At 54.3% G+C, this 24,093-nt stretch overlaps 4 protein-coding genes and 1 non-coding gene across 5 annotated transcripts; 4 read left to right on the top strand and 1 right to left on the bottom strand.

Moving 5' to 3' along the window:
• Window positions 1–1,565: 1,565 nt before the first annotated feature.
• C8Q71DRAFT_754807 (beta-lactamase/transpeptidase-like protein) lies at window positions 1,566–4,354 on the top strand. Its single transcript, XM_047923509.1, has 7 exons — window positions 1,566–1,950; window positions 2,270–2,505; window positions 2,558–2,666; window positions 2,717–2,965; window positions 3,024–3,212; window positions 3,274–3,464; window positions 3,523–4,354. Exons 1-7 carry the CDS (start codon window positions 1,645–1,647, stop codon window positions 4,091–4,093), a joined length of 1,851 nt encoding a protein of 616 aa, XP_047779880.1. The 5' UTR covers window positions 1,566–1,644; the 3' UTR covers window positions 4,094–4,354.
• A 1,503-nt stretch (window positions 4,355–5,857) lies between these two features.
• On the top strand, window positions 5,858–7,044 carry C8Q71DRAFT_754806 (uncharacterized protein). The gene is made up of 5 exons (XM_047923508.1): window positions 5,858–6,148; window positions 6,197–6,288; window positions 6,344–6,379; window positions 6,438–6,576; window positions 6,627–7,044. The coding sequence occupies exons 1-5, from the start codon at window positions 6,100–6,102 to the stop codon at window positions 6,872–6,874; spliced, it is 564 nt and encodes a 187-aa protein (XP_047779879.1). The 5' UTR covers window positions 5,858–6,099; the 3' UTR covers window positions 6,875–7,044.
• A 744-nt stretch (window positions 7,045–7,788) lies between these two features.
• C8Q71DRAFT_754802 (uncharacterized protein) lies at window positions 7,789–8,374 on the bottom strand. The gene has a single exon (XM_047923507.1). It carries the CDS (start codon window positions 8,162–8,164, stop codon window positions 7,817–7,819), a length of 348 nt encoding a protein of 115 aa, XP_047779878.1. The 5' UTR covers window positions 8,165–8,374; the 3' UTR covers window positions 7,789–7,816.
• Window positions 8,375–13,922: 5,548 nt separating this feature from the next.
• Window positions 13,923–14,669, top strand: C8Q71DRAFT_754794 (uncharacterized protein; the record flags this gene model as incomplete). The annotated part of the gene is made up of 5 exons (XM_047923506.1): window positions 13,923–13,983; window positions 14,021–14,160; window positions 14,182–14,244; window positions 14,287–14,405; window positions 14,471–14,669. Coding segments are annotated over 3 exons (282 nt in total), but the record flags the coding sequence as incomplete, so codon positions are not given.
• A 2,689-nt stretch (window positions 14,670–17,358) lies between these two features.
• On the top strand, window positions 17,359–17,438 carry C8Q71DRAFT_t64. Its single transcript has one exon. It is a non-coding gene; the product is annotated as a tRNA-Gly (tRNA).
• The last annotated feature ends 6,655 nt before the right edge of the window (window positions 17,439–24,093 follow it).

Raw genomic sequence — 24,093 nt, 5'->3', positions numbered from 1 at the left:
GTGTGACTGTGTGTCGGCTACTACTAGCTGAGCTACAGAGTGCCTGAGAGTCGGTGTGGATGCAACCTGGCGTGATGAACCCTCCTCCGGCGGCGTTTCGGTTGCACTCTCCGAGTGGCATAGATCACAACAACCCGCATATCAAATCCAAAAACTTGCAACGAATGAACTATGGCTGGAAAGGGGGCTCAATGGCAATGAAGATATCTGCGCTCGCCGACGAGCGCCGAAACAAGCGCCGGTCACAATGGCCACACCTGCTATTGTTCACTTTAGTCGGACAATGAGCTACGGACCTAAGGCTCTATAGCATAAGATCAATGCTCACGAGACCATGCGCATACAAAACGACGGTACAAATCACTCACTGGAACCAGTCAAGCTCTGCCGTTATCGCTCTCGCGCTGTGCCTCCGAGACATCCGTCACAGACATAGCTCTCATCTGCTCGTGCAGTCGCAATCCTGCTATCACATATGGATAACTTCGAACTCGCCTTCAACCTAGAGTCGTTCTTGACCTCTGAGGGTCAGCACGCACCGGAGGACACTAGACCCGCTGGCGGCGTACCTGTCGATTTTGACCACAAGCCCGACGGCTATCCTGGCTACTGCGTGATCGCATAGTAGTCAGCGTCGTGCAGCGTCCTCCCCATCTCAACCTGTTCTTGCAACGTGCAAGCAAAACTTGTGAGCTTATCTGTATGTGTCGTCGAAATGGTGGACTGATCAGGAGATAGTGACACTCTTTCGGCTCCCTTCTCACCGATCGCCGCTGCATCGTTATTCGCCCCTAGCTGGCATAAGTTATGTTGCGTCGCCCATCACGCGATGGCGCCGTTGTTCGAGTTTCGTGTATTATTGTTAGAGGATACCCGCGCTAGAGGGGAGGGGAGGAGGTGAAGTGACATACCATTGTATCTCGTAATGCAGTGTTTTCTGCCAGGGTCAGACCATGGTTTGGTGAGGTTGAGCAGTGTTTGAGACACGCAAGAGCTCGTTATGCTGAACGGTGAGATACTTATGCCACTCACATTGTGCGGACCGGCAATTGCTGCTCATGCCTGGTACCCGTTAATCTGTTGTCGTATCATCATTGGGATGCAGAGAACATCGAGACGAGGGCGTCGAGCGGGAGATACCGACTCCTCTGCGCCGAGGTAGACAATGTTGAGAGGCCGCTCAAAAAATAGAGCACGTTCGAACCCTTGATCTCCGGAGGGTACAGAACGCGCCGTGGCGTTCCCTGCTTGGAATTGACGAGCGTCATGCTGGCTATGAGACTCGAGAGGTTGGTATATGAGACTAAGCCGTCACCAAAGCACAGTGATTTCGCACCGTGTATGTCTCTGGGACAATTCCCCGCTGTGATCGACGTGCATACACTCACCCCGAGTCGTAGGAAAGAGTCTCATGAGGTCGACGTTCAGTACAAGTACAAGTTCGATTTGATGCTTCGGGCGCTCGACGCGTCTGTGGCTGAGCCTGTTTCCGCGCACCGGCGGCCCGGCCTCGGTGGCGTGAGATGTCTGACTTCTTGTTCTCCCGGTGCGACACAGACATCTTACTCTTACGCACGCACTCGCACTGGCAGAGCTGGCCCGTTCCTTCGTTCGCAGGTCACAACGCTGTGCGTTGTTGGAGAGATGGCTATCTTCGGTCGTCTCGTACTCGCCCAGGCGATAGCGGTCCTCGTACTACCCGCATACGGTCAGACACAGATTCCACTGTATAACACTGCGTTCTCAGATACGACGACTCCGAGCAAGCATGCCATCACCTCCGAGCTCTCGGAGTTTATTTTTGGTCTCATGAACTCGTCGGGGATTCCAGGCATCTCCTTGGGCGTGGTGCACACCGATGGCGCGGAAGTGCACATGAAGCCAGAGGTCGAGCTGAAGTCTTGGGGCCGCATGACTGAGGACGGCGACGGGACTGATCTTACTTCTGATGTGAGTCTCTGGCTACTGCAAAACCTTGATTCATGGACTCTTGCTACCAGCCACCAACATCCAATTTCCTGTAGTACACGCATTGTTTTGCTATGCATGCGTTCACACTCTCGTTCCCTGATGTCGTCGGAAAGCTGCGTGATCCTTGTGCTTGTGCGGCGGGCGGTTTTTACGACTACATATATGCATCGTTATACACTAGAGGCAATCGCTCTGTATCTCTGACCAGTTGCTAGTTGACCTGCTTGCTTGGATATCCCGGTCTCTGATGTCTTGTACCTTGACTTTCATCCTTCCAACGGACGCTGACTCTGTGTAGGCACTCTTCGACCTGGCATCATGCTCGAAAGCCTTCCTCGCTAGTGCCATGGGCATCCTTATGGATGACTTCGCGGAGGGTCGCAACGTCACGCCTCTCCCTTCGGGGGTTACCAAGTTCGACTGGCAGACCAAGGTCAAGGACCTACTCCCAGAAGAATGGGCGCTCGAAGACCACTGGGCGAGCGAGAAGGTCAACGTACGCGATGCGTTGTCGCATATGACTGGTATGCCGAGGTGAGCGCAACAGCCCGTGCAAGACGGAGAGCAGCACTCAGCGTTTGGGAAGGCACGACTATTCGTATGCGCCTGGTGATACACTGTCGGGCCTCGTGAAGAATCTGCGCAACCTTCCTCCTGCCTATGAACTTCGTCAGAAATGGTCCTACAACAACCAGGTACTCCCCTCCCCTCCCCTCCGCCACTTCCCCCCGCTCACCCCGCATAGATGTACAAAACGGGCGCATACCTGATTTCCAGATATGCCGGCAAGTCCTACACGGACTTCGCCACAGAGCGGCTTTTCGCGCCCATGAACATGACGCACACAACGTTCTGGCCCAACGAGGCACGCGAGGCCGGGTTGTTGACACAGGCGTGGACGAAGTTCGGGAGGCTGATACCGTTCTGGTTCGACAACGAGGTCGTAGAGCTCATGGCCGGCGCTGGAGGAATTATCTCGAGTGCCGAGGAAATGGTACGTGTCTGTCCCTTTCCCGCGCCGAAACTAGAGCGTTGACGATGCGATATCGCAGACGAAATGGTTGACCGTGCTCCTAAACAAGGGCATCGACCCCGCTTCCAACGAGACCATCATCCCGCGCTCCGCGTTCGACGAGATCACCACCGCGCACGCAATCATCGCCGGCAGGCCAATGACGCCAGAGATGTCCGTCATGGGTTACGGCCTCGGCTGGCAGCGCCTCTCCTACCAGGGCCACGATGTTAGTATGCTTCTATCTTTTCGTCTATGCCATTTCAGAGAAGCTGACCAGTGTTGAGCAGATGCTGACGCACTCCGGGGCGATACCTGGGTTCTCGACGCGGGTCGCGTTCTTGCCTGAGGACGGCCTGGGGATCGTCGTGCTGGCGAATGCGGATGAGAAGGCGAGCGCGAACGACGCTATCATTCTGAGGATCGTGGAGGATGTGCTGGGACTGAAGAGGGTAGATAGGGGTGTGGTAACTGACGCCAGGTGAGGTCGAATCCGCGACGGATGTAATTGAGTGCTGATGTCTGCTTGCATTCTGTAGCGGAAGAGCTGTGTCTGAAAGGGAAGTTCAGACCTCGCTCGTAGACAAGCAGCAAAGCGACGAGACTGCTCCCCTCCCAGTCGATCTCGACCTCCTCTCGGGCACCTACGCCAACGCGGGCTACGGCGCGCTCATCCTCTGCACAGCCCAAAGCACATCACACCACTGCCTCTCCGTCCTCTCCTCCTTCGCACCCTTTATCCCACAAACGCCCTTTCCCTCTCCCATTCCCGTGCCCGCACCCGCCCCGCAGACGCAGCCCGCGCTCTACGCGGCCTGGCCGCGCATCTGGTCGACACACGTCCGGTTAACGCACGCGACGGGCACTGAGTTCGCGCTGCAGTTTACGGCGCTGTTCCCAGAGGGATATGGGGCCAACCGGACAGCATTCGAGACGAGCGAGACGGGGGAGAGCGAGGGCAGGGCGGTGTTCGTGCTCGACGGCGACGGCGAGAGCGTCAGCGTGCAGGGGTTCGGGTTAGAGATTGATGCAGAGGCGGTGGAGGCCAGGAAGCGCGTTGGGGCGAAGAACGTCAGGGAGTGGGCGGACGCGTGGTTCGAGAAGGTGTGAGCGGGACCGCTGGGTGTATTCTGGTGGACACTCTGTGTGTGTCCTGTGAAACGTGCATTGCCGCGTGTTGTGAAGGTTTGTTGTAGCGCTGGACTGTATAGGTAGGTGTTGTATTTCCTGTATCGGTTCCGCACACGTCGGGATGTCACATTATTTGTCATAATTTTGAAGGAAGGCGATGCACCCGCTGCGATGATCCTAGAGGTCGCCCGTGAATCGTGGGTGGCCAAAATATGAAATGAAACTGCGCACGGGTCCCTACTCTGTAATGAGATTTGTCGAGGAGCATGGAGGTTGTATTTGAGTCGATTCTATCAACGTTCCATCAACACGGTGCAAAAGCCCCCGGATGGGGGCGGCGACTCATCTGTCGAATGGCATCCTAACATGCTACAATGGCACACGATAAGGCCAGCAGTGAACTCGAGGCACTAGCAACAGGGGGCCCAGACGCCACGACGAAGCCGGGCTGTCCCTCGCCAATCATTCGCAGCCTGTGATGTGTACAGAGGAGCTCCTTGTTGAATTAGTCGCTCATGAACAACGCTGAGACGTGACGGGCGCGATTAGCGCAAACTAAGGTTCCTTGTGGACACGGTTTGGAGGGCTCCACTATACTGGTTCGTAGGCCTGTGTGGAAGTCGTTGCAAAATATTCCAAACATACCAGGCTGCAGCAAGTTGGCATTCTACGTCGACAGTATGAAAAAATGCAGTCCTTGTCTCGAAAAAGTGAGCTCTCAGCTAAAAACCGGGCGGTCGGAGTGCAGTGAATACCCCTGAGCCTGAGACGGACATAAAGAACATGAGAGCTAAACACTGGGAAAATCCAGAAAATGCGAATCTGGGTGTCATCTGTTGACGACTTCGATGTGGCACGACGACCACTGGCGCATGTATCAGAACGTTCCATAAGCTACGCGGGAGGAGGGACTCGGAGTGATCGCGACGCGAGACTCGGCGAGAGTACAAGGGGCATATGTACCCTGCGGTGATCCGAGGTTAGATCATCATAGGTACCCAGCTAGACCTTCCGGGAGCGACGTGCTTCCGCTGTGTACCGACTGAGAGCCACCCAAAAAAACCGGCCAATAGAAAGGAGCGGTCGGACCGTGGACGGACTGCATTATGATTCAAATCATCACATTGTCAAGATGAGCCGTGCTGTTGGTGATTCGGGAGACCAGGAACCACATTCAACAAGGGTGGCGTGCTTGTTACTAAGGCATGTTGGTTGAAATGGCCGAGCAGCACAATGATCAATCCAGCCGTATGAAACACTGCTGTTGCCCGAATCGTCCGAGCACGGTGGCTTAGATCTCAGATCTACACTTCGCTCCCGAATCTAATCAACGCCCGCTTCCCGATCTAATCTGCGCCCTCGTTGCGTGCGACTCGGTGCGAGCCTCGAGGACGCCCCTGCAGACCTTCGACGGCCTTGTTCCTCCTGTTCACAAAAATCGCATGAAATGTCTTATGTACCGTTAACGTTGGCTTATGTGTAGATGTATCGTCAAAGCGAATACAGAGGTATAAATCATCTGACGCTAAGCGTAGTGACGTCCACGCGTACTGTTCCCAGCAAGTTTTGTTACCGATACGATGGTGGACCCCTGGTGAACTAAGGGGGTCTCCTTCGTCTTCCCAATGACTCCCCGATGTCTGAGTGACTAGTCGCGGGACGGGCACTCCCAAAGCCCTTCCAGGCACGAGTGATGAGTCGCTTTGTCCGAGATAGGCAGTTTGCCCGCTTCTCGAGCGATCACACGGACCGTGGGCCGTGGCTACGAAGCGGCCCGTTACGTAACTGCTTTATTGTCTCAATTGTCTCGCGGCCGTTGTAGCGATACTGCATGAGAGATGCGCCAGAGTCTTAAGCAGTGCGGCCAGCATGCTCGCGTCTTCTATCCCCGCACCCCCCTCTCAGCGGCGCTCATTGTACGAGTCTCCTCCGCCTATTTAGCTCCCTCTACACTCCGACCCTCCTTCCTCCCAACTTGACGAAAAATGCACGTCTCGCCACGTTTCTTCTTCTCACTTGTGTTTGGTTGGGCAGGTACGTGACCCCGTTGATCCACTAGGTCTGGTCTAACCGCGCCCATAGCTTTGCCCAGCGTGGAGAGCAGGCCTTCTCTCAGTGTGGCGGTAGAGCTCTCAACATGCGGTAGTGAGACTTCATACGCTATAGCAGAAGAGGTGCGCATAGTGCGCTATCCAAGTCGAATCTATGGCTGACTCTTCCGCGTTGTAGTGTATCTCTACCTGCCAGCCCGTTCTGGATGCCCAGGTAAGTCGTGCAACGCTCGCTCAGTGCTACATCCCTTACCAACGACTGCCATCCGCAGAACTGTTCCAGAAATGCTGCATGTACATGCGCAACTGCGCGGCCCATGGCCGTTCACGAATGCGTACAGTGCCAGCTCGACGTTGGGTCGAGCGCAGCACCGAACGTTCTTGCGCTGGTTGTACCCGCGAAACTCAATGGTGAGTTTTCCCGCTCCCGTTCGATCGATCGCATACCGACCCTCCAGTAGACTACGCAGAGCTCTGCGGAGAAGACCTCACAGCACAGGCTGTGTTACGATTCGATGCCGATTCCGCCCCCGCCTCCAACGCCTCGCTTCAGAGCAGAGAGCTGCTGTCCGCCACGTGCGTCTACGGCGTCCCCGAGATCGCTTCATCGCCGCTGGCTATCTGGGAGAGTGGGAAACGTGCATGGCCGTTCTTCGCTGTTGCCGTGCTCATGATGCTTTGTGTATTTGAACGTCGGTTGCACAAATGAGCGTATACTGTCGCTCTCGCCCTCCTTCTGATGACCCTTATTGTAGTGTACAGTTATTGTTTGACTTCGCATTCACCACCGTATGTATCGCAAGTAACTTATAAATATTCGTGTTCGAGCTGTGGTGTCCCTGCTACGTCCTTATTTCTACATGACGTTGTCTCCTCTCATCTACTCGGTCAGGAAATCAAGGCCCGATGCACATCAGTCCGCGCGATATGAGCGATGCGCGAGACTTCCCTAGCTTCACTGTCCATCTGACGTGACTTCGATTGCTACGAACCATATCGCGACTGACAAACATGAAGGCGTGTCTCGCTGGCCACTTTTCACGAACTCCATAGGACATCAAGCTCGCTGTACAAATCCATACAACATTCCAATGTCTTCTGCTATTACCCGGGGTGGTAGTACAGCGCCACTTGTGACTGTTGTGAGTTAAGTAGAGTGACGTAACAGTTATGTCACAATTACGTAATGCATCAGATGTTATTATACTATAATATAATAAATTACACTGCAGGCACCGTCCCTCGTTCTTGCTTTTCGCGACGACACACACGTATCACGCTCTACTCTTACTATGAACTACACACCAGGACCCACATGATAGTACCACCCGGATGAGTGGTGTCTGATTTGCATACAGTTCAAGGCGGCACATGCGATTCTGATCAACCGCAACCTGATGAACTTGATTTGCATCGGAAGAGCTCCCGTCGAAAGCCAGGTACGCACTGTTTGACTCTCTAGGACGCAACAGCTCTGAACATTGAACTGCTCCTTGCAGATTTCTTGCTTTCGCAATCATCGCGGACTCGTTCACCTCCCGCTGGCGTTGAGTATTGAGAGATTTGCATACCGGTGGAGCTATGTCGTCCGTCTTCCAATGCTCGCGACAGAGGAATCCCACTTCAAGCATACAAGCATAGAACTTCGCAATCAGCGAATGTGCGATAATCCAGGCAATACAAGTACACTGGCGTCCACTACTCTCCTCTCGTCATGATGGCGTCGACTGGGGGTAACCCAGGACAAGGATAAAAGGTAGCCGATGAGTTCCACCACTCTTCCCATCCTGCTCCCAAACTTCGAATGGAATAACTTAAGGGTAATCGAGAACGAAGGCTTGCAAACGGGTGTGTGGGGCGCGAAAACCGAAGGTGCGCGAGTCGTGAACGTGATCATAGGTGTGGGCGAGCAAGTGCGCCCAGCTACACGCGACAATGTCAGCAGAGCGTCATCGACAACCGCAGACAAGGGGCTTACAAAGGTGAGAAATCCAGTCATGCAATCGTGCAGCTACCGCTGCCGCTGCCGCTCCCAGTGTCGTAGTTGACGGGAGCCTGCTCGATCTCCTCGGCCTCGGCGGGGACGGGAGTAGCGATGTCGAAGAACGCGTCCATTGCTCCTGAGAGGTGAAGATGTAGTATGTCTCTGGAGGTAGAAGCACCGAGGTGTTGGGCGGTGAGTCTCGAAGACTGGAACGTCGAATTGGCTGAGTCGCTGTCGTTCCCGTCTTCCAGCCCAGTATTTATGCACGCATGGCGTTGCGCGCAAGACAATAACGGAGGCGCTCATAGCAAGTCGATGATGAGTCGGCACTGGACTCGTGCTTCCTTGTTCAGCGAGGGCCGGTGCGTGATGATTGGTTCTTTATTGTCCTGTCAGGCGAAGCAGGCCGGGGGGACTCTTGCAACTTTGATAGATTCATCGGGAGTTAAGCTTCAGATTTGCGTCAGCCCTTCTCATGTCAGGCAACTCTATCATCTATGGGTGCGCCCTCTTGGGTGTGAGTCATATCACGTCGCTCCTAGCAGCACACTGACTCTTGTTTCTGATTTTGAAGGTTAGCAGCGGTTGGTTGCACGTATGTCGATTAACTGTGATGTACACGCTAGATGTGCAGGCCAGTTCAAGCCCTTGGCATCGAAAGGAGTACTTTGATTCTCGGACAGACATCTCCAGCTCCGGATACTCAGCGATGGGCCTTCACGCAGCGCATCGATGGACTACTACCTTGACACGCCACCGGCGTAAGTAGCGAATCCTCCTCCCCACTTCCTCTTCTGTGAACTCTTATTGTTATGCCTCACTCGGGCCTCGACTCCGGGAGCCTTTGATTGTTTCGGGGAGCAACACGCACCACTCCTCCACACGATCCGTCAGGGAATCGGGCGAAGGCGGGGCGCCGGCGATCCAACAGATCTCAAGATCTGTTCGCGTACCTGCCCAGATTTGGCAAGTTTTCACAACGCCACAAGCCTCTCGCCTTGCCCGCTGCATAACTTCGCCTCAAACAGGAGCCGCGGCTCCTGCAAATGCAGGTCAATCAATGTACAGTCTCTCACATATCGTATGGCTTAGCTCCCTGTACCCTGCGAAAAGGCGCAGTGCGGCCGGGATCCGTCCCAGCCGTGGTAAGCCGTGGGCCAATGGCGCCCGTCCTTATTGTTCTGTGCATTGACGGTGCAACGGCATTTCCGCACTAGAAGGTAAGCGAGATACATGCATGTGTCAATCAGATCATCTCTTCTGAGTCGTGGCAATAGTCGCTCATCAAGTCTATCGCTACGGTCAAATTTCCTTGACAAGAGGTGGCTTCGCATTCGCTGGTATACTGTGCTACGCACGTAACGCGCCTCAGGCCTCTGGCGTTGTGTACCCAAAAATATCTGTCCAACTCACTGCATCTGTTATTGTTATAGCCTCATGAAGAGACTAGAAGCAGGCTGAGGGCATGTGTAAGTCACTACGTTTATGTCACGACGTATTCATCCCGCTCATGTACTAGCATATCTTAGACTTTCGCGGCGGCTGGGGCCATCTAAGCCGGACGGTGGAGACTACATCTATCGTCCATGATGGACGTACCTGCCCAGACTATCGGCTTCGGAGAGGCTCGTCAGCTAGTAAGCCTATGTTTGCCTATAGATGTCGTACCGCTCTCTGCCCGTCCCACTTCTGGCGTCCCGTACGTGCACGAGATATGTAGACGGATGTGCGGCCGCAATCGCATCAGATGGCGGGCGGCACAAAGACAATAAACTTCGGACGATGCATGGGTGCGAGTCGCCTCCTTCCGGACTGGTATGCTGAGCGGTCCCGCAGCGAGTTGTTTGGGCACCCGGTCGTCCCGCATGGTCGTCTCGGACGATTCGTCTCTTAGTGAGTACGTTGGTCCATTGATGACGCTAACATGGATGTCCGATAGTATTTTGGGTGGCCCAGGCATGGTCGATCTGGTACGCATGTTCTGTCATCTGCCGCGTCCCTGACGTTTCAATTGCCCAGCCTGTCAGGCGCGAACAAATCACACAGCACAGCTGCCATGCTAATGCCTCACGCATCCCCGTGGCGGATATACTCTGGGCGAGGGTAGGCCTCATCGAGCACCAGGGATTGCATCAGATTGCAGTACAGTGCGCGTTCAAATACAGTCATGGCAAGGTAAGGAGTGAAATCTGAATGATAGTGTCCTGTCAGATAGGCCGTGTAGGTGCTCCGAACTTACTGGAGGTACCGTTACTTTTTGTTCGTTCAGAAGGCACGGTGATGACTTACATAATATACTTCAACAGCGACCCTCGCCTGGTTAGTGCCGGCTCTCGTCATATCGGAGCCTGTGGGCTGTGTCAGGGCGTGGCCCTTCTAGATTCGTCACGTTCGTCAAGCGTGGATACTATGTGTTCATCGTGATCAGTGCGTGTATGAATACAGACAATATGATGGCACTCAACAATATCGGGTACAGGAACAGGAAAACTGGCTACACTCGAGACGAGGTATGCACCGAAGGCGAAGAGAAGGCTCAGGCGCTTGTAATGCATGTCGTCCGTCAATCACCAAGAAAATTAAAGAAGGGAAAAGGGAAGAAAAGAGAAGGCAGATGATACGGCCGCCTGACAGTGGCCCGCATTAAATATTCGTTATACTGACTGTAAGCGCCAATACAATGTGGTGGAGGTACTACGCTCTCGGTCTCACGAGGCCGAGCTTTCCTTCCACTGCTATGCATTCGGACGAATGAGAACGTACGTTGACAAGACTGCATCAGTGAGAACTGGGCGCATCACGTCTCGAGAAGAGGCTGTGCTTACACTGACAGATACGACAACTTAGTACTCGTATGACTGGTTGTTATAAAGCTCGAGATACATAGGGGAGGCACGCCGGAATCTGACTGTGTCTCAGCATGACAGGTTTTGAATTCTGTTTCGTCGCGGGGTTGAAGCTGACAGATGTTGTGCAGACTTGGTGTTCGACGCGTCAAGCTCGCTGTCACTGCGCGGCCTACACATACCGGAACTACACTCGAGCGTTCTGTAAGTTTCAGCTTATGTACCTAAGAAAGAGCGTGCAAATAGTATTCACTGAGCATACGCTGGCCATGATGCGCTACCTCAGTTGCGAACGGAGTCACCAGATACCCTGAAGAAGGGTAGTATGACATGCGTGGGCTTGTGCTGAACAGTCGTGGCTAGCCCGGTCGTGCAGATTCGTGCTATATCATCATTGCCATTGAAGGGCGAGACCCTCACGCCGTTCGTAACATTCGATACATTGATAACGTATTCCACGTCTCATTACATCGCATTTTTGAATGAAATGAGCACTGGCGACTATGCCCAGTCGATAGACCATCAGGTACTCACCCGATGTATACTTCTACGATGCCATGTGCTCCGTCAGGAATGGAAAGGAGAAAGAAATACGTCGGACATGCCCAGCTTGCACCTCTGCATTACGGCGCGAAGCAAATGCCAAGAGTCATCCCTACGTGTTTGTAGGATGGGACGGAGCCCACTCCTTCTTACAGGAGCGAATCAGACGTAACGCAATCGACTGCCCCAACGGCGGCATGAAGAGGGTAGACACAGGCACGCAAGTCTCGCTTGCGAGGAGCATCAGCCTACATATATAAACGGCAACAAACCGGCACCGTAGACATCGTACGAAACATTCCGTCGATCCAGCACTTGTTGCGTGTGAGGCAATCAATGTACCTATGTACCGGCCCGACTAGACATATCCATGCTTTATACGCTATAAGCACAGCCCCGACTTCAAAGACTGTAGGAAGGTCACAACTCGTGTTGAATCATGGCGATGTAAACCGCACGCTTTAAGGCGAAAGGCATCCCAACATCAGGGCAGGCTAGCATAGGTGTTCGTTGCAGCAGTTTGCACCGCCCCCACACGCTTGATTTTCGCCCCTAGCAAGCATTTCAAGGGTATTGTCGACTACATGGGAATAATCAGCACCGTGCTGACCAGTACGTACTCAACCGGGAGACCACGTACCCAGTACCGGCTTAGGGGAAGCCATCGCTACCGTCGCGAACGGCAATACTACAGCGAAGAGAAGACAGATGTACTTTGACTGCATGGTGTTCCAGTGTCGGGTGAGGACAGAGGTCGGACGAAGCGTCCTCACGAGCTTTTATGCAAGGCTTTTGGGCGGCACGGCCAAATGGAAATCCTGCGCTTCTCCCCGTATACGACGTCGTCATTGTCATTCCTGGCACTCCAATCGTGTGAGTTGTGTCATTCATGAGAGATAGTAAAAATAGATACAAGGCGAACCTCCCACGTTGTCATACTGGGCAACAACGTCCTTCACTGACTGTCAATAGGTTCGACGGGATCCGGCGACTGACTCAACTCTCGTGCCGCATGGTCAGTAACTAGAATTGTTTGCTCGTCCAGTCTGCGTTCCATAGATTACTTGAGTTGTAGAGAGTAATTTCAAAGGCGCCACACTCACAAGGAACAAGCACTACGCGGTAGACGGAGGTGACTATGGATCAGATGCTGTCTGCGCACTTCCGGACATGTGTCATTCCTAGATGAGCCAGAGCGTACACAACCGCATGGTCGGATACCGGCAAACCTGGCACGCCGCGCAAGGTGACGGGGCTGTCAGTCGCAGTCTAGAGTTTGGCATCCGCCGAGTGCTCAGGCCTCAAGGCCTCAGGTCTCAGGTTCAATCGCGGTGGCTAGTCACCTTGTCTCAACTGATTCAGTATAGCGAAGACCGAGTCACGACCTGTGATGCATGTGTTCGAGCTCAGCGTGTGTGCGTAAATATATGGCGTTCAGAGTCTTACGCTTGAAACGCTCATCATCAACTGTTGAGGAGCTTGAAAACAAGTGAATGCAACCGTGCCAGCTGAGTGACAGACTGACAGCGCTGCTCTTTGGTAAAAATGCTTGCGTGTGCCAGGCGACGTCCTGAGTGACGTATACATCTTCAGCGAAGAGACCGTCCATTCCTTGAGAAAAAGCTTGAGAGCGCACTACAGCAGCAGTGTATTACAGTACTAGCAGAAGCCCGTGCTCCGCTACGGCTATAGACCGTGCTGCCTCCATTTCACCAAGCTATTTCACCAAGCTATATATATATGAGGTGAATAGTATGCGTACAGTATGCAGCTCAGAACAGTACTTGTGATTCTGATTGCACAAATCACTGGCACCGGATGATCTCCTGCTTCAACCTAAGATTCACGGAATGATACGACCTGCGAGGTTTGTTAATAAGTAGTGGTAGACTGTTAGACAATGTCTCTGAGGGTTGGACACAGGCAGCAGGCCACCTGCGGGTGCGCAGGGTGCATACCGCGCCCGCAACCCGCGTACAGGGCTACCCGTACCCTACCTGTTGAATGCGCGGGTTCGCCCACTTGCGCCCGCACCCGCCGTTCTCTCCTCCACTATCACCATCTCCTCCTCCTCCCGCTTGCTCGCCTTCACAGTTGCCCGTTTCCGCGATTTGCCCACCCTCGCGTTCGCCCGTCCCTACTATCCTCTGACCCTCCCCTCCCATTCCCACCGTCTGCTCGCACTTGCTCTCATCTGCACACTCGGCTGTGATCCGCTGGCAGGCTGCGCTTGCACACAGGTCATTCGCCCTGCATGCTCGCCGTCGCCATGTGTGTCGCATTGCCGCGCGCCGGCCCTGCCCGCCGCCGCCGCTGCCACCTCGTCTTCGCCCACCGTCCTCCACTCGCCCTCGCCCGTTCTTTCCGAGTCCCTATAGTACGTGCTCGCAGTCCATTTGTTGGTCATGTTTGCGCTCGCAATCGCCACGCGTCTCGTCGCCCGCGTGTGCCCACCCACTGTCCGGCTCGCCCTGTCCTCAGCGGTGTGCACCTGCTGGGCCCGCATTTAGCTCGCTTGCTCGCATGCATCTGCACTCATCTTCCTTGCCTCTCCTTTGCTAGCGTGCCCGCGGTGCGCTCGCCGGCTGCGTCTGCACGCAGCATACTGTTCTGCTTGTCTGGGTCTTTCTCGTTGATGCCTAGGTCATCCGTGCGAATGTCAATTGCCTCTGGTTCCGTCCGCTTTCTCATGTTCCTTTCTTGCTCGTCCAAACCTTGTTCCAGATCAGTACTTGCGAGTCAAAGCAGAACAGAATGCATACGTGCAGCACGTTCCGGCGTGAGGTCGTTGAGCACAGGCTGTCTTCATTACTACACCCATCCATAGCATGTGATGAGCTCGTGTCTCCAACTGGTCTCACTGAGTCCTGATGACAGCAGTACCACGGGTCAAGGACATCGTGTCCGAATCGAGGCAGATGAACGAACGAACCTTCCTTGTCGCGCTCACTTGAATGCTCGGGCTCTTCCTAAGCATATCCTCCTCTCCCCGGTCGTGCAGGACACTGTAAAATGTTGTTGAGTAGAGACCGCCAGGCCCCGTCACCAGCCAATTATCCAGGAATGATCATCGTGGTAAACAACGAAGAGAAAGAGTGTAAGACTCAAGAGACGCGACGATGACCTTTGCCGCAGCGCGCGGTGAAAGAGCGCTCGGGGCTCGGGCAGCGCTCGGTGTCCGTCTCTCAGCCAATCAGATGCTCTCTTTGTCTCCCGTGCGAATTCCACGCCTCTTGTATTATAGACTAGCCGATGCCCGTGCTCCGCTACGGCTACATATGCAACATGCAGCTATGATAGGGCGAGAGCACCCGGATCTCAGAGATCGGGGATACAAAGAACTTGTATTGCATTGAGAGTGGAAAGATGACTACTGTAAATAGCCGAAAGGCCACGAAGCCGCGCCCTCCGAGTCCGGGAGTCGGCTTCGCGGTCTCTTGCGTAGCTGTTGATGGTCTTGCGTTGTGGACTCGCTGAAACGCCGCTGCAAAGTTGAGGTATACGATCTGACCCAGCTTGCCTATGGCCTATATAGTGAGCTCGACAATTTGGTAGGTCCACTCAGCCGTGTCCGGAGGGAGGCGGTTTTGTGGCCCCGTGCACGGACTCGATATCATTGCATATGCACTCACCGGCGAGCTGCAGCCCTACAATTAGACAGATTCACTTGAACACTTGTATCTTGCTCTCTATACTTTGCTACTTATCCGAAGCCACCGATAGCGAGCCTGAGGTACTTTGCAATTCGCTTGTTCGTGTCCGCCCTCCACACTCGTCGCCTCTCTCACTTGGCAAAGCCGTCGTCAGTGCCTGCTGAAAGCTATCCACTGCGTGCTGATGCTCGCCGGGCCATCCTCGGTAGACACTGGCTTCGCGAGCTCATCACCACGCTATGCTTGCTCGCCATATTCCTCTCGTCCATGCTCGGAGCACTCGGAGCACTCCTGCAACTCGTCGAAGCACTATCGCACACCTTGTTTTTCCATCACTTTCCCCGCCCATGTTTGCCTTGCTATCTGGATGTCTGCATGCCGCACGCCATTCTCTACGATTCGTGCTGTTGTCCTACTCTGTCAAGAAGTCGAGACGCGCGTGCGCTATCGGCCGGTGGCTAAATGGATCCCCCCCTCCTCCTCGTCCTCCTTGTCATCATTCAACATTCCCATTTGCATTCCCGCACCGATATCACAGTGTTCCTGCTTACCTAAGTCTTCTCGCTGGCCGCTAGGTCATCCAAATGCCACATCTTGCCGTCGTCTCAGTGCTCGCATGCGTCTGGCGGGTGTTCTTGCTCATCTGCACGCCGTTCCAAGCCAGATGCACAACGGCGTCAAGATGCACGTGCGGAGGATGTTCTATTGCAGTAGGGGAGCTTCGGAATAGCTCCTCTCGATTCCAATTAGCGACAGTACTATTGCGATGGTCAAGGAAAACAAACCGGTTGCTTGCCAAGCTCATGGAGCTCAGGTTTTGCTCTCCCGTGTCTCCTCTCTCACCCGACCGTCAGTATGCCACATGCGGCTTGCGCACATCGTAGAGTTCGGCGAGCCTGTGCCATTGTTAGTACGGCCAATGAGAGTTTGAGAAGTCCTGCGGGTGCTTGTGAGCTCTAGAATTGCTAAGAATCCCGAGTCGAGTTGCAAGTGCCGCCAGGTGCAGTGGGGAGTCCCGACTCGTCGGGACGGAGGGCAGCATGCAGTGCCAGTCAGGCCGTATGAGAGAGCGCTTGGGGCTCGGGCGGCGCTCGGTGTTCGTCTCTCAGCCAATCAGATGCTCTCTTTGTCTCCCGTGCGAATTTCACGCCTCTTGTATTATAGATAAGCGTAGATGGCGAGGGTCAGGTCAGCGACTGGTCGAGACTGGACTCAGAGACTAGAGTCTCAGAGTCTCAGACAGCTTGTCCGACGCCGGAATGAGTAGCCGAGACTGAGATCAGGTGACCGTCAAGCCTATTCACTACAGTGGATTACACCTATGTACAATGTACATACCATATTGAGAATGAGTTTCTTCTCGGCCGAGACCCGTGTATGGTTGGCGAGACGTCCGAGGTTCGTTTGCCGCGCGCCTCGGGCATCTGCGGGCCAGGCCGCTTACGTAAGCTTCGCTCGCACAGTGTCCCTCGCTCGTGTCGGACTGCCCAACACACTCTTGGTGCATTTGAACCGATTTATATGGACCTTACAGATGTTTTCAGTAGGTTTCCCGGTCTGTGTGGGATAAGGACGCGTAATAATGGTCATTTTGGGAAGACATGCTGTAAGCGCCCGTGATAATGAGCACATCAGTGATCTTATCTGAGTTCGCTGCCTAAATGGGTAGATGTAGCTGGAGATCACCTGCTCGTCCGAGAAATCAATAACATTCAAGCACAAAACTTGTCCAGCCCGATGCACATTAGCATAACCAAGGAATGTCAGTGAGGCACATACTACTCAGATACTAGCATCGCAACCTGACATAGTAATCTGTCCGAAGACCGCCCGTTTAGGTAGCCATGTCAGATTAGATCACTGATATGCCCGTTATCACCGGCGCTTATGTTGTCCGTGCGCAGAAATGGCGGTTTTGCGGACAGTGCATCTCAGAACTCGATCTCGACACCCGGAAAAGCCAGTAAAGCACGGTATGGTATTCTTCAGCATCCTGAGTTGTGTCCGTTATTGAAAAAGCAGCCAAATACTAGCGAGACACTGTCTGCGAGGTCAGTTTACGTAAGCGGCCTGGCCCGCAGATGCCCGAGGCGCGCGGCAAACGAACCTCGGACGTCCCGTCAACCATACCCGTGGCCCGTTACGTGCCCGCAGGCAAAATCGTCGAGCAAATGTGGGGTAGTGGTAACCTGGGTCGTTGCCACATCGACCGTCGACCCGCCCCGAGTTCGATTCTCGGCGTTTGCATATGCGTCTTCGCCATCACTTTTTGCTGCTCAGTAGCCGTGTATGGCGACTGCTTCATCTTCCCTGCGGATGCGCACCCTTTTCCAATCCAAACGAATGCGTGCGCTGAGCAGCGTCACTACAGCCCACATGGAATGTCGAAACTTATGGCAACCGCAAGACGGCGTCCAAATGATTCACCGCTGAAGCTCTTGAGAAGGTGAGCCAGCTGTAGCTGCATGGCCATTACCTGTGTATAGGCGGACGAATGATGTTTGACACGTTCAATAGGATTGAGCGCGGGAACCGCGGCGGCGACGGCGACACCCGCCATCATCAGAACGCAGAAGGCTCGAGATGTGAGTGTAAGTTTAGCGATGCTTCAGGCTCTGGATGACGAGCTCACTACAGACCCAAGAGTTTCTGCGATGTCTTGAGGCATCTCCTGAGACGGATGAGACATCCTGTCATCCTCGAAGGTTCTGTATGTACGCCGCTTGGAATACGGCTACTGACCTCAGAAAGTCGTTGATTCTTGCAGATGTCGGGTACGTAGGTCCACTTGCGAGACGCGATGATCCGCAACACGATACCGAGCGCGGATATCGAACGCCATCCTCTAGAGTCGCGCATTCACGAGTAGCTGTGAAATATATCATTTGCCCCTTCGCTTGTTTCTACATGCTCACTCGGCTGCTCTAATCGCAGCCGATGTTGCGACAATCTCGGAAATCGCCTCCAAATTGGACCGACAAGATGACATACCGGCTTATAGCGCGGCTACGTATAAGTACTTCATATCCATCGGAGGAACGTCGTGAGGTCTGGCATGACCGTAATCTTCAGCGCTCTAATTATCAACGTCGCAACTGGTGAGCCTTACCTCTACAATCGGATGATCTCGACGATGCTTTAACTTATGCACCCGTATGAAGTCATGGCCAGCGCTGGGATGACCATGCGAACCTCGTCTGATTGGACGAAGGAGCCTATTGATGACATGAGTTATCATGGCAAGCGGGCCCGCCGTTGCGAGTCGGAGCAGTAGGGTGGGCGGCGTCCACATCAGTTGCTACAATGCAATCAGTAATATGGACGACGGGATTGCGGGCCAAGCATGCAGTCCCGTTGCTCACCCATCAAGTAGTATGAGCCGATGGCGGGCGCAGGATCGGCCATACCCATGGTGAAGAAGGGGGCAATGAGGGCAACAAGGAGACCGAGAATGTTGAACTGCATGGCTGCTGAGTCGTGCTGAGAGGTATGCGGTCGAGTTGACTGGGGACTGATGGCAGTATATCAGAGCTTCTTATACGCTCGAGGATGGGCCATGGGCTCTACCGGTGCTGCAGAGCTCGTAGTACGGGAGCATATGTTCGAAGCTTTATCCTCGCCGTCGGCATGACCTTCTCAAGAGATAGCAGGCGTTCGGTACACAATAGGCGGCACGGCCTTAATCGCCCATGTTGGGAAACCGACAAGAGCACTAGTAGTCCATCGAGTGCACTTCGCGAGGGGTCCCATGTGCCTCGCATACCTTGGACACAAGTTAGACAAGGTCACAGATGATAGAGTTCTGTCATCGCTAGGCATTGACGCCGCCGATTGATGGAATGCTTCAGTACACGCGCCCGTATACAACCCGTATATGGCAAGAATGCAAGGTCCTGCAAGTCTCCACCGTGTCGATTCCTGGTGGGATCAACGGGTGTAGTGCTCTCCACGTTTGGGTCGTTCAGGGTGGCTCAAAGGAGGACGCACAGGGCACACACGCATCAAGGTCCACTCTGCTTGAAATGGATCTAGACGGACGGTCCTAAGTGAGCATGTCAGTTCGCCGCGGCATCAATTAATACTCACCTGAAGTATCAAGCACGGTGCTCGTGGACCGCTGTTGGTGTTCGCAAATTGCTCGAGCGTGCAGATAAGAGCGAGTCAGCGGGTGGTCAGCTGCATTCGCGGAACGATAGGGCGGTCGGGGCTGCCGACATATCGACATGGACTCGATGATATACACTGTGGATCGTACTCACCTCAAGGCGTAGGATGCCCGCGTCAATCCGCATCGACACTCATGATCAAGGGTTTGTGTGTACATTTGACTTCATATTTTGTGCTCACGTGAGGCATTGAATTCGAAGCGCAAAGCGATCCGCGGCAGAGCTTACGGTCTGCTCACCTTTCATATTGAGCCTGCCTAATCCAATCGGAAACACAGAGACGTTGCGATCCAGGATACCAATCACCCTTTTCCTTCGAGGTTCATGGCCTGGTGAGTAGTTCAATATAGCGTCGCTTCAAGCCTCTCTGACCTAACAAGTGATATCTGGTTACCGTGACGGTGGTTGAGGCACAGCCTAAATTCGCCAGGAAAACGTGGAAAGAGTATGTCATTCATTCTCTGCGATGGTATTATAGCCCAAGTACAAATTTTGACCAACTCGCATCAAGAAATCATGCCCTGCGAGAGTGCAAAACCATCAGGTGAGCCACAAGAATGTAAATAGAGAGGACGCTGCTCACAATTGGTTCAAGCAGAAATCCATCTACGCTACAACGCAACTATAACCTGCGTTACCGCTTCCATGGTCGTAGTTGGTCGGGGTATGCTCGGTGTTATCGGGGATAGGCTCCGCGATGTCGATGAAGGTGTCCATGCCGGAGGCGAAGAAAGGCGAAGGAAGGCAAAGACTCGGAGGGTAAGATGTCCGGTGCGTCGAAAGGTGGTAGCGGCTGGTCTGCAATGCTGACTTTGTCGCTGCCGCTCCGAGTCCCCGTAGATCACTCCCGTATTTATGGCTATTGCGACGGTGCAATGAAGACAAGAAGATCGTATCGTTGGCTTGGGCCCATTGAAGATCCTGTGGCTTTGACATCCGCTGCTAGACTGCGCTCAACTATGTGGCTATACAGCGTAAGGGAGTCTACAGGAGCAGATCGAGAATGAGATGGTAATGTTTTGTTTCATCGTCATAGAATCTGGATCCCATGATCGGTATGCCCTTTGCAGGCTGGTTGAGTGCATTGCTTAGTACTCGGCCGAACAAATAGATATTTGTATCTCTTCACATGCGCTTTCGTGAAGAGCTTTCACGTGGCAAAGCAGCCCTTTTAACGAAGGCACAGCCCGCCCGTACTGGTTCAATGTTCAACGTCAACGCTGACGCCACGGTGCACGGCGCCAGGAACACGATGTTCTGTCCTTAATCCGTCATCGAGCGCTGGTCGTTGTGGCGGCGAGCCAGTGGCTCCTATTCTCAACCCTCAATAACAAGAGAGCCCCTGACTCCCCGTGCAGCTGGTTTCAATGGGACCCCTGTCCGGAGCATCCACAGAGACTCTGAGTCGGCGTAGCAAGCACGGATATCCCTCCCCCCCACCGGCGGTCGCGTACGGTCAGCCAGGTATCCCTTTCCTTCGTATTCGCAGAACAGGCAACTGTCGTATGGATGTGACGCATCGACGATGTCGGCATGCCCAAGAAGCCTCGGAGAGGCCTGAGATTTAAACAGGCAGGCATGTGTTGCCCCGACAGTCCGTATAACTCAAGCACGTACCGTTACAGCCCTACGGAGTTTACGATGCGACGCGCTCAATCCTCATGTATATGCGTCAAAGAGTGTATTGCCAGCAGATAAGCCTAGCACCCGGACAATCGTAGGCAGCAGTAACCAGCCTGCGCCTCTCCATCGGTCGGTCACATCGACCATCACACCAGCTAGTCCAATCATCACGGTCGTATATTGTTCGTGGCAAAATGCAAGTCCTGGTCCGAATCCAGTACGCCTAACCCTTCCCCAAAGCGCGACGGCCCATGCCAGCCGCGGCGGCCTAATGCCGCATCCTCCCAGAGTCCGTCAGAGTGAATGCGATAAAGTACAATGCGAAGTCGTGAACGAAGTTGCGGATAATGTTATGCGCGTCGCCAGTGCGCACAGCGCCAATCGGTGGTGCATGCGAGGTGGAGATGGGAATAAAATGGCATGAGGAGGGAACTGCCGATGCGAGGGTAGCCGTTGTCTCGCTCCTTTGTGCGCGCGTCAGAAATAGCCGACAGAGCCGCAGGAGTGGCGGGAAAACATACCTGATGAGCAGAGACGTCAAAGTCGTCGCTGAGCGCAGTGCTCAGGCGATCGTGCAGACATAGCCTGCGTTCCCGTTGGTCCGGTCATAGTTCGACGGCACCTGGCTCGTCTCGGTCTCCTCGGACGGGAGCGGCGCGGCGATATCGAGAGCGATGAATGTGAACGCGTCCATTGCGATGTGTCGAGGAGTGGCGAGGAAGGCCGGTGAGGACGAGGGGGTACCGAAGGGGGTGGGTCGTGAAAGGTCCGGAAGACTTGCAGTGAGGCAGAAGCTGGCCTCTCAAGGTATATATGTGCGCTGAATTAGATCGTGGCGCGGACCTCTGCAACGAAAGACAATAGGGGGCGTAGCGTGGCCGCAGGCGTTACGGATTTGACAACCACGGACGGACGTTGACAGACGCGGCCGGATGCAAGGATGTGACTTGTACGCGTCCCGCACCAAACTCGGGTCCTGCGAAATCCCAATGTCGCGTCTCGGCTAACCGTACGCGTACCGCGTCGTGATCGTACGCACTCACCTTGATCAAGGCACGCCGGAGAAGCTATTGTCTGCCCAGATACCGATCCGAGTGGCGGCCTGCCAGCACTTCCGTCGGGCCTGATGCACTGAAAACGTGAAGGATTGTCAAAGGAGTGATGATGGACTACCTGCGTCCGTGAGTCGACGTAGCTTGTTGCAGCGACTTGGACACACGATGTTACTTATCGGCCGCTGAGCCACTCTCAAGGGCGCCGAAACGTCTCGAGGATGACACGGTCGCTGCATCAGGCTATTGTCCGCCCAACGAGTCAAGAGCACCATAGAGATACCATCATGTCGCGATCGGGCGACCAACTCGGATGGGAGTTATACGGGCAACGATCCGCGTAGAGACATCGCCGTCAATGACTCCATCTGCACACCGACGGCGGTCTCGTCTATGATTAGGCGGGACTTTGTCGGCGCGACGCGACACGTTGCGCTCGATGCGCATGCGGATCGTTGAATCCCGACATATCCGGCCTGCTTTATTGTTACAGCACGCGGTCACGTGTGTGGTGTAACAGCAGCGCTTCCACGTCGGGCATGCGGGTGAAGTCAAGATGCCCGCTTCCGGGTGCGCGTGGTAGACTCCTTTTGACTCCCTTATTGTTCTCGAGGGCGGCTGTCAGGAGGTCTCGGCGCGGGAAATGAGATCTCGGTGTTCTCAAACATATGAGGATAAGCTATTACCGGTTTCAAGTGCGTGTCAATGCCCCCCGCGGTCATTGGACATCCAATTCGAAGCGTGTCCGATACGAAGGTTCGGTGACCACGAGTACTGGATCACCATGCCACTCCAGTGGTGAGCACAGGGAGGAGTAGTCTGATGCCGAGGAACCTCCCTGTAAGTACGCAGGTCAGACTGGTCTCAACGGAGTCAACGATTTTAATGTGGCATGTCGTACAGACCTGTCTTATTCTCTCCGGTTGTCACTGGGGCGACGCTATGTAGACATCAAGACCACCGTGCCCTCTCACTGTCCTTCCCCCTCCTTCCTTGTCCCTGTGCTTGTCCGTCAGCCGTACCCTGTGGTGTGTGATGTATCGAGTATAGTAGCGTCCTGAGCAATGAGAGCTCACGAAAATCCTCCCCTCCCATCTTGATTCCTCTTTCAAAGTACCTGGTTTCCGCGCATCGGCATCGCCGCATCCGTTTCTCCTCCGTGTCTCCTGGTAGCTGCTAGAGACAAGGCGCCGTACATTGCAATGAAGCGTCCTGTATCGTGGCTGTATCGGAACGGCGGTCTGATCGTCGTCCGCTCGTTTGATCACGTTTGCGGCTCGACCTATGTCATGTCCCGGACACTCAATAGATATGATAGTGATGGACTGACTCACAGGCTCCGCGGTCGCAGCTTTGGTAGATGGGAGTGTCGACTTTCTGGAAGAGGGACTCCCTCAGGGAGCGGCGAGGTGGGACATACTCTGTCGGCGAGTAGAGGAGGAGGCTGATGTGGTCTTTGGGAAGGGAGTCCGCTGACCTGTGATACGCTTCTGAGCGGCATGTCCTCGTCGCTGTGATCCATCTACCCCCCTCGCGGAGACACTCTCCGGTCCTCCCTCGGATTCCTTTTCTGGGCGTAGCTTCGAAAGACTGTTTATGGGTTCTTGCGTAGCCTGCGAGGTCCTCGACCGGGCTGCTATCTCCTCTGCCGCCTTCTCTTCGCCTCACGATCTGCGCACTTACCTCCCTTCGATTCCTCCGGGGGCCCGGCGCATGGCCATTCCGAATATCAGTCGGACCATCTAGCCCTCGCAGGCGACGTGTTCCGTCGCCGGACCGAGGTGGTAGTGATGCACATTCGATTCGCTGTATCGGACAAACCTGCGAATGCTATGAGGCATGCTTAGCATGCGAGGGGAAGGCGAACACCACTCACTGGATATCGGGAGCCTGTTCCTCAACCTCTTGCAACCCAAAATCACATGCAAGCTGCTACGGGTCGTTGTGGGGCTTGCGCGGATTACTAGACAGAACGTGCATGGTATGCGATCCAGCTGCATCGCCCGTGACAGCGGTAGTGTGCGCATCTCATGTTACTTGACGCGCTATTATGAACGTGCC

Source organism: Rhodofomes roseus, assembly GCF_022264815.1.
Source record: "Rhodofomes roseus strain CIRM-BRFM 1785 chromosome Unknown C8Q71scaffold_8, whole genome shotgun sequence".
NCBI lineage: Eukaryota > Fungi > Basidiomycota > Agaricomycetes > Polyporales > Fomitopsidaceae > Rhodofomes > Rhodofomes roseus.
The sequence above is the reverse complement of the archived record's forward strand: the minus strand, read 5'-3'. Positions and strand labels throughout refer to the sequence as shown.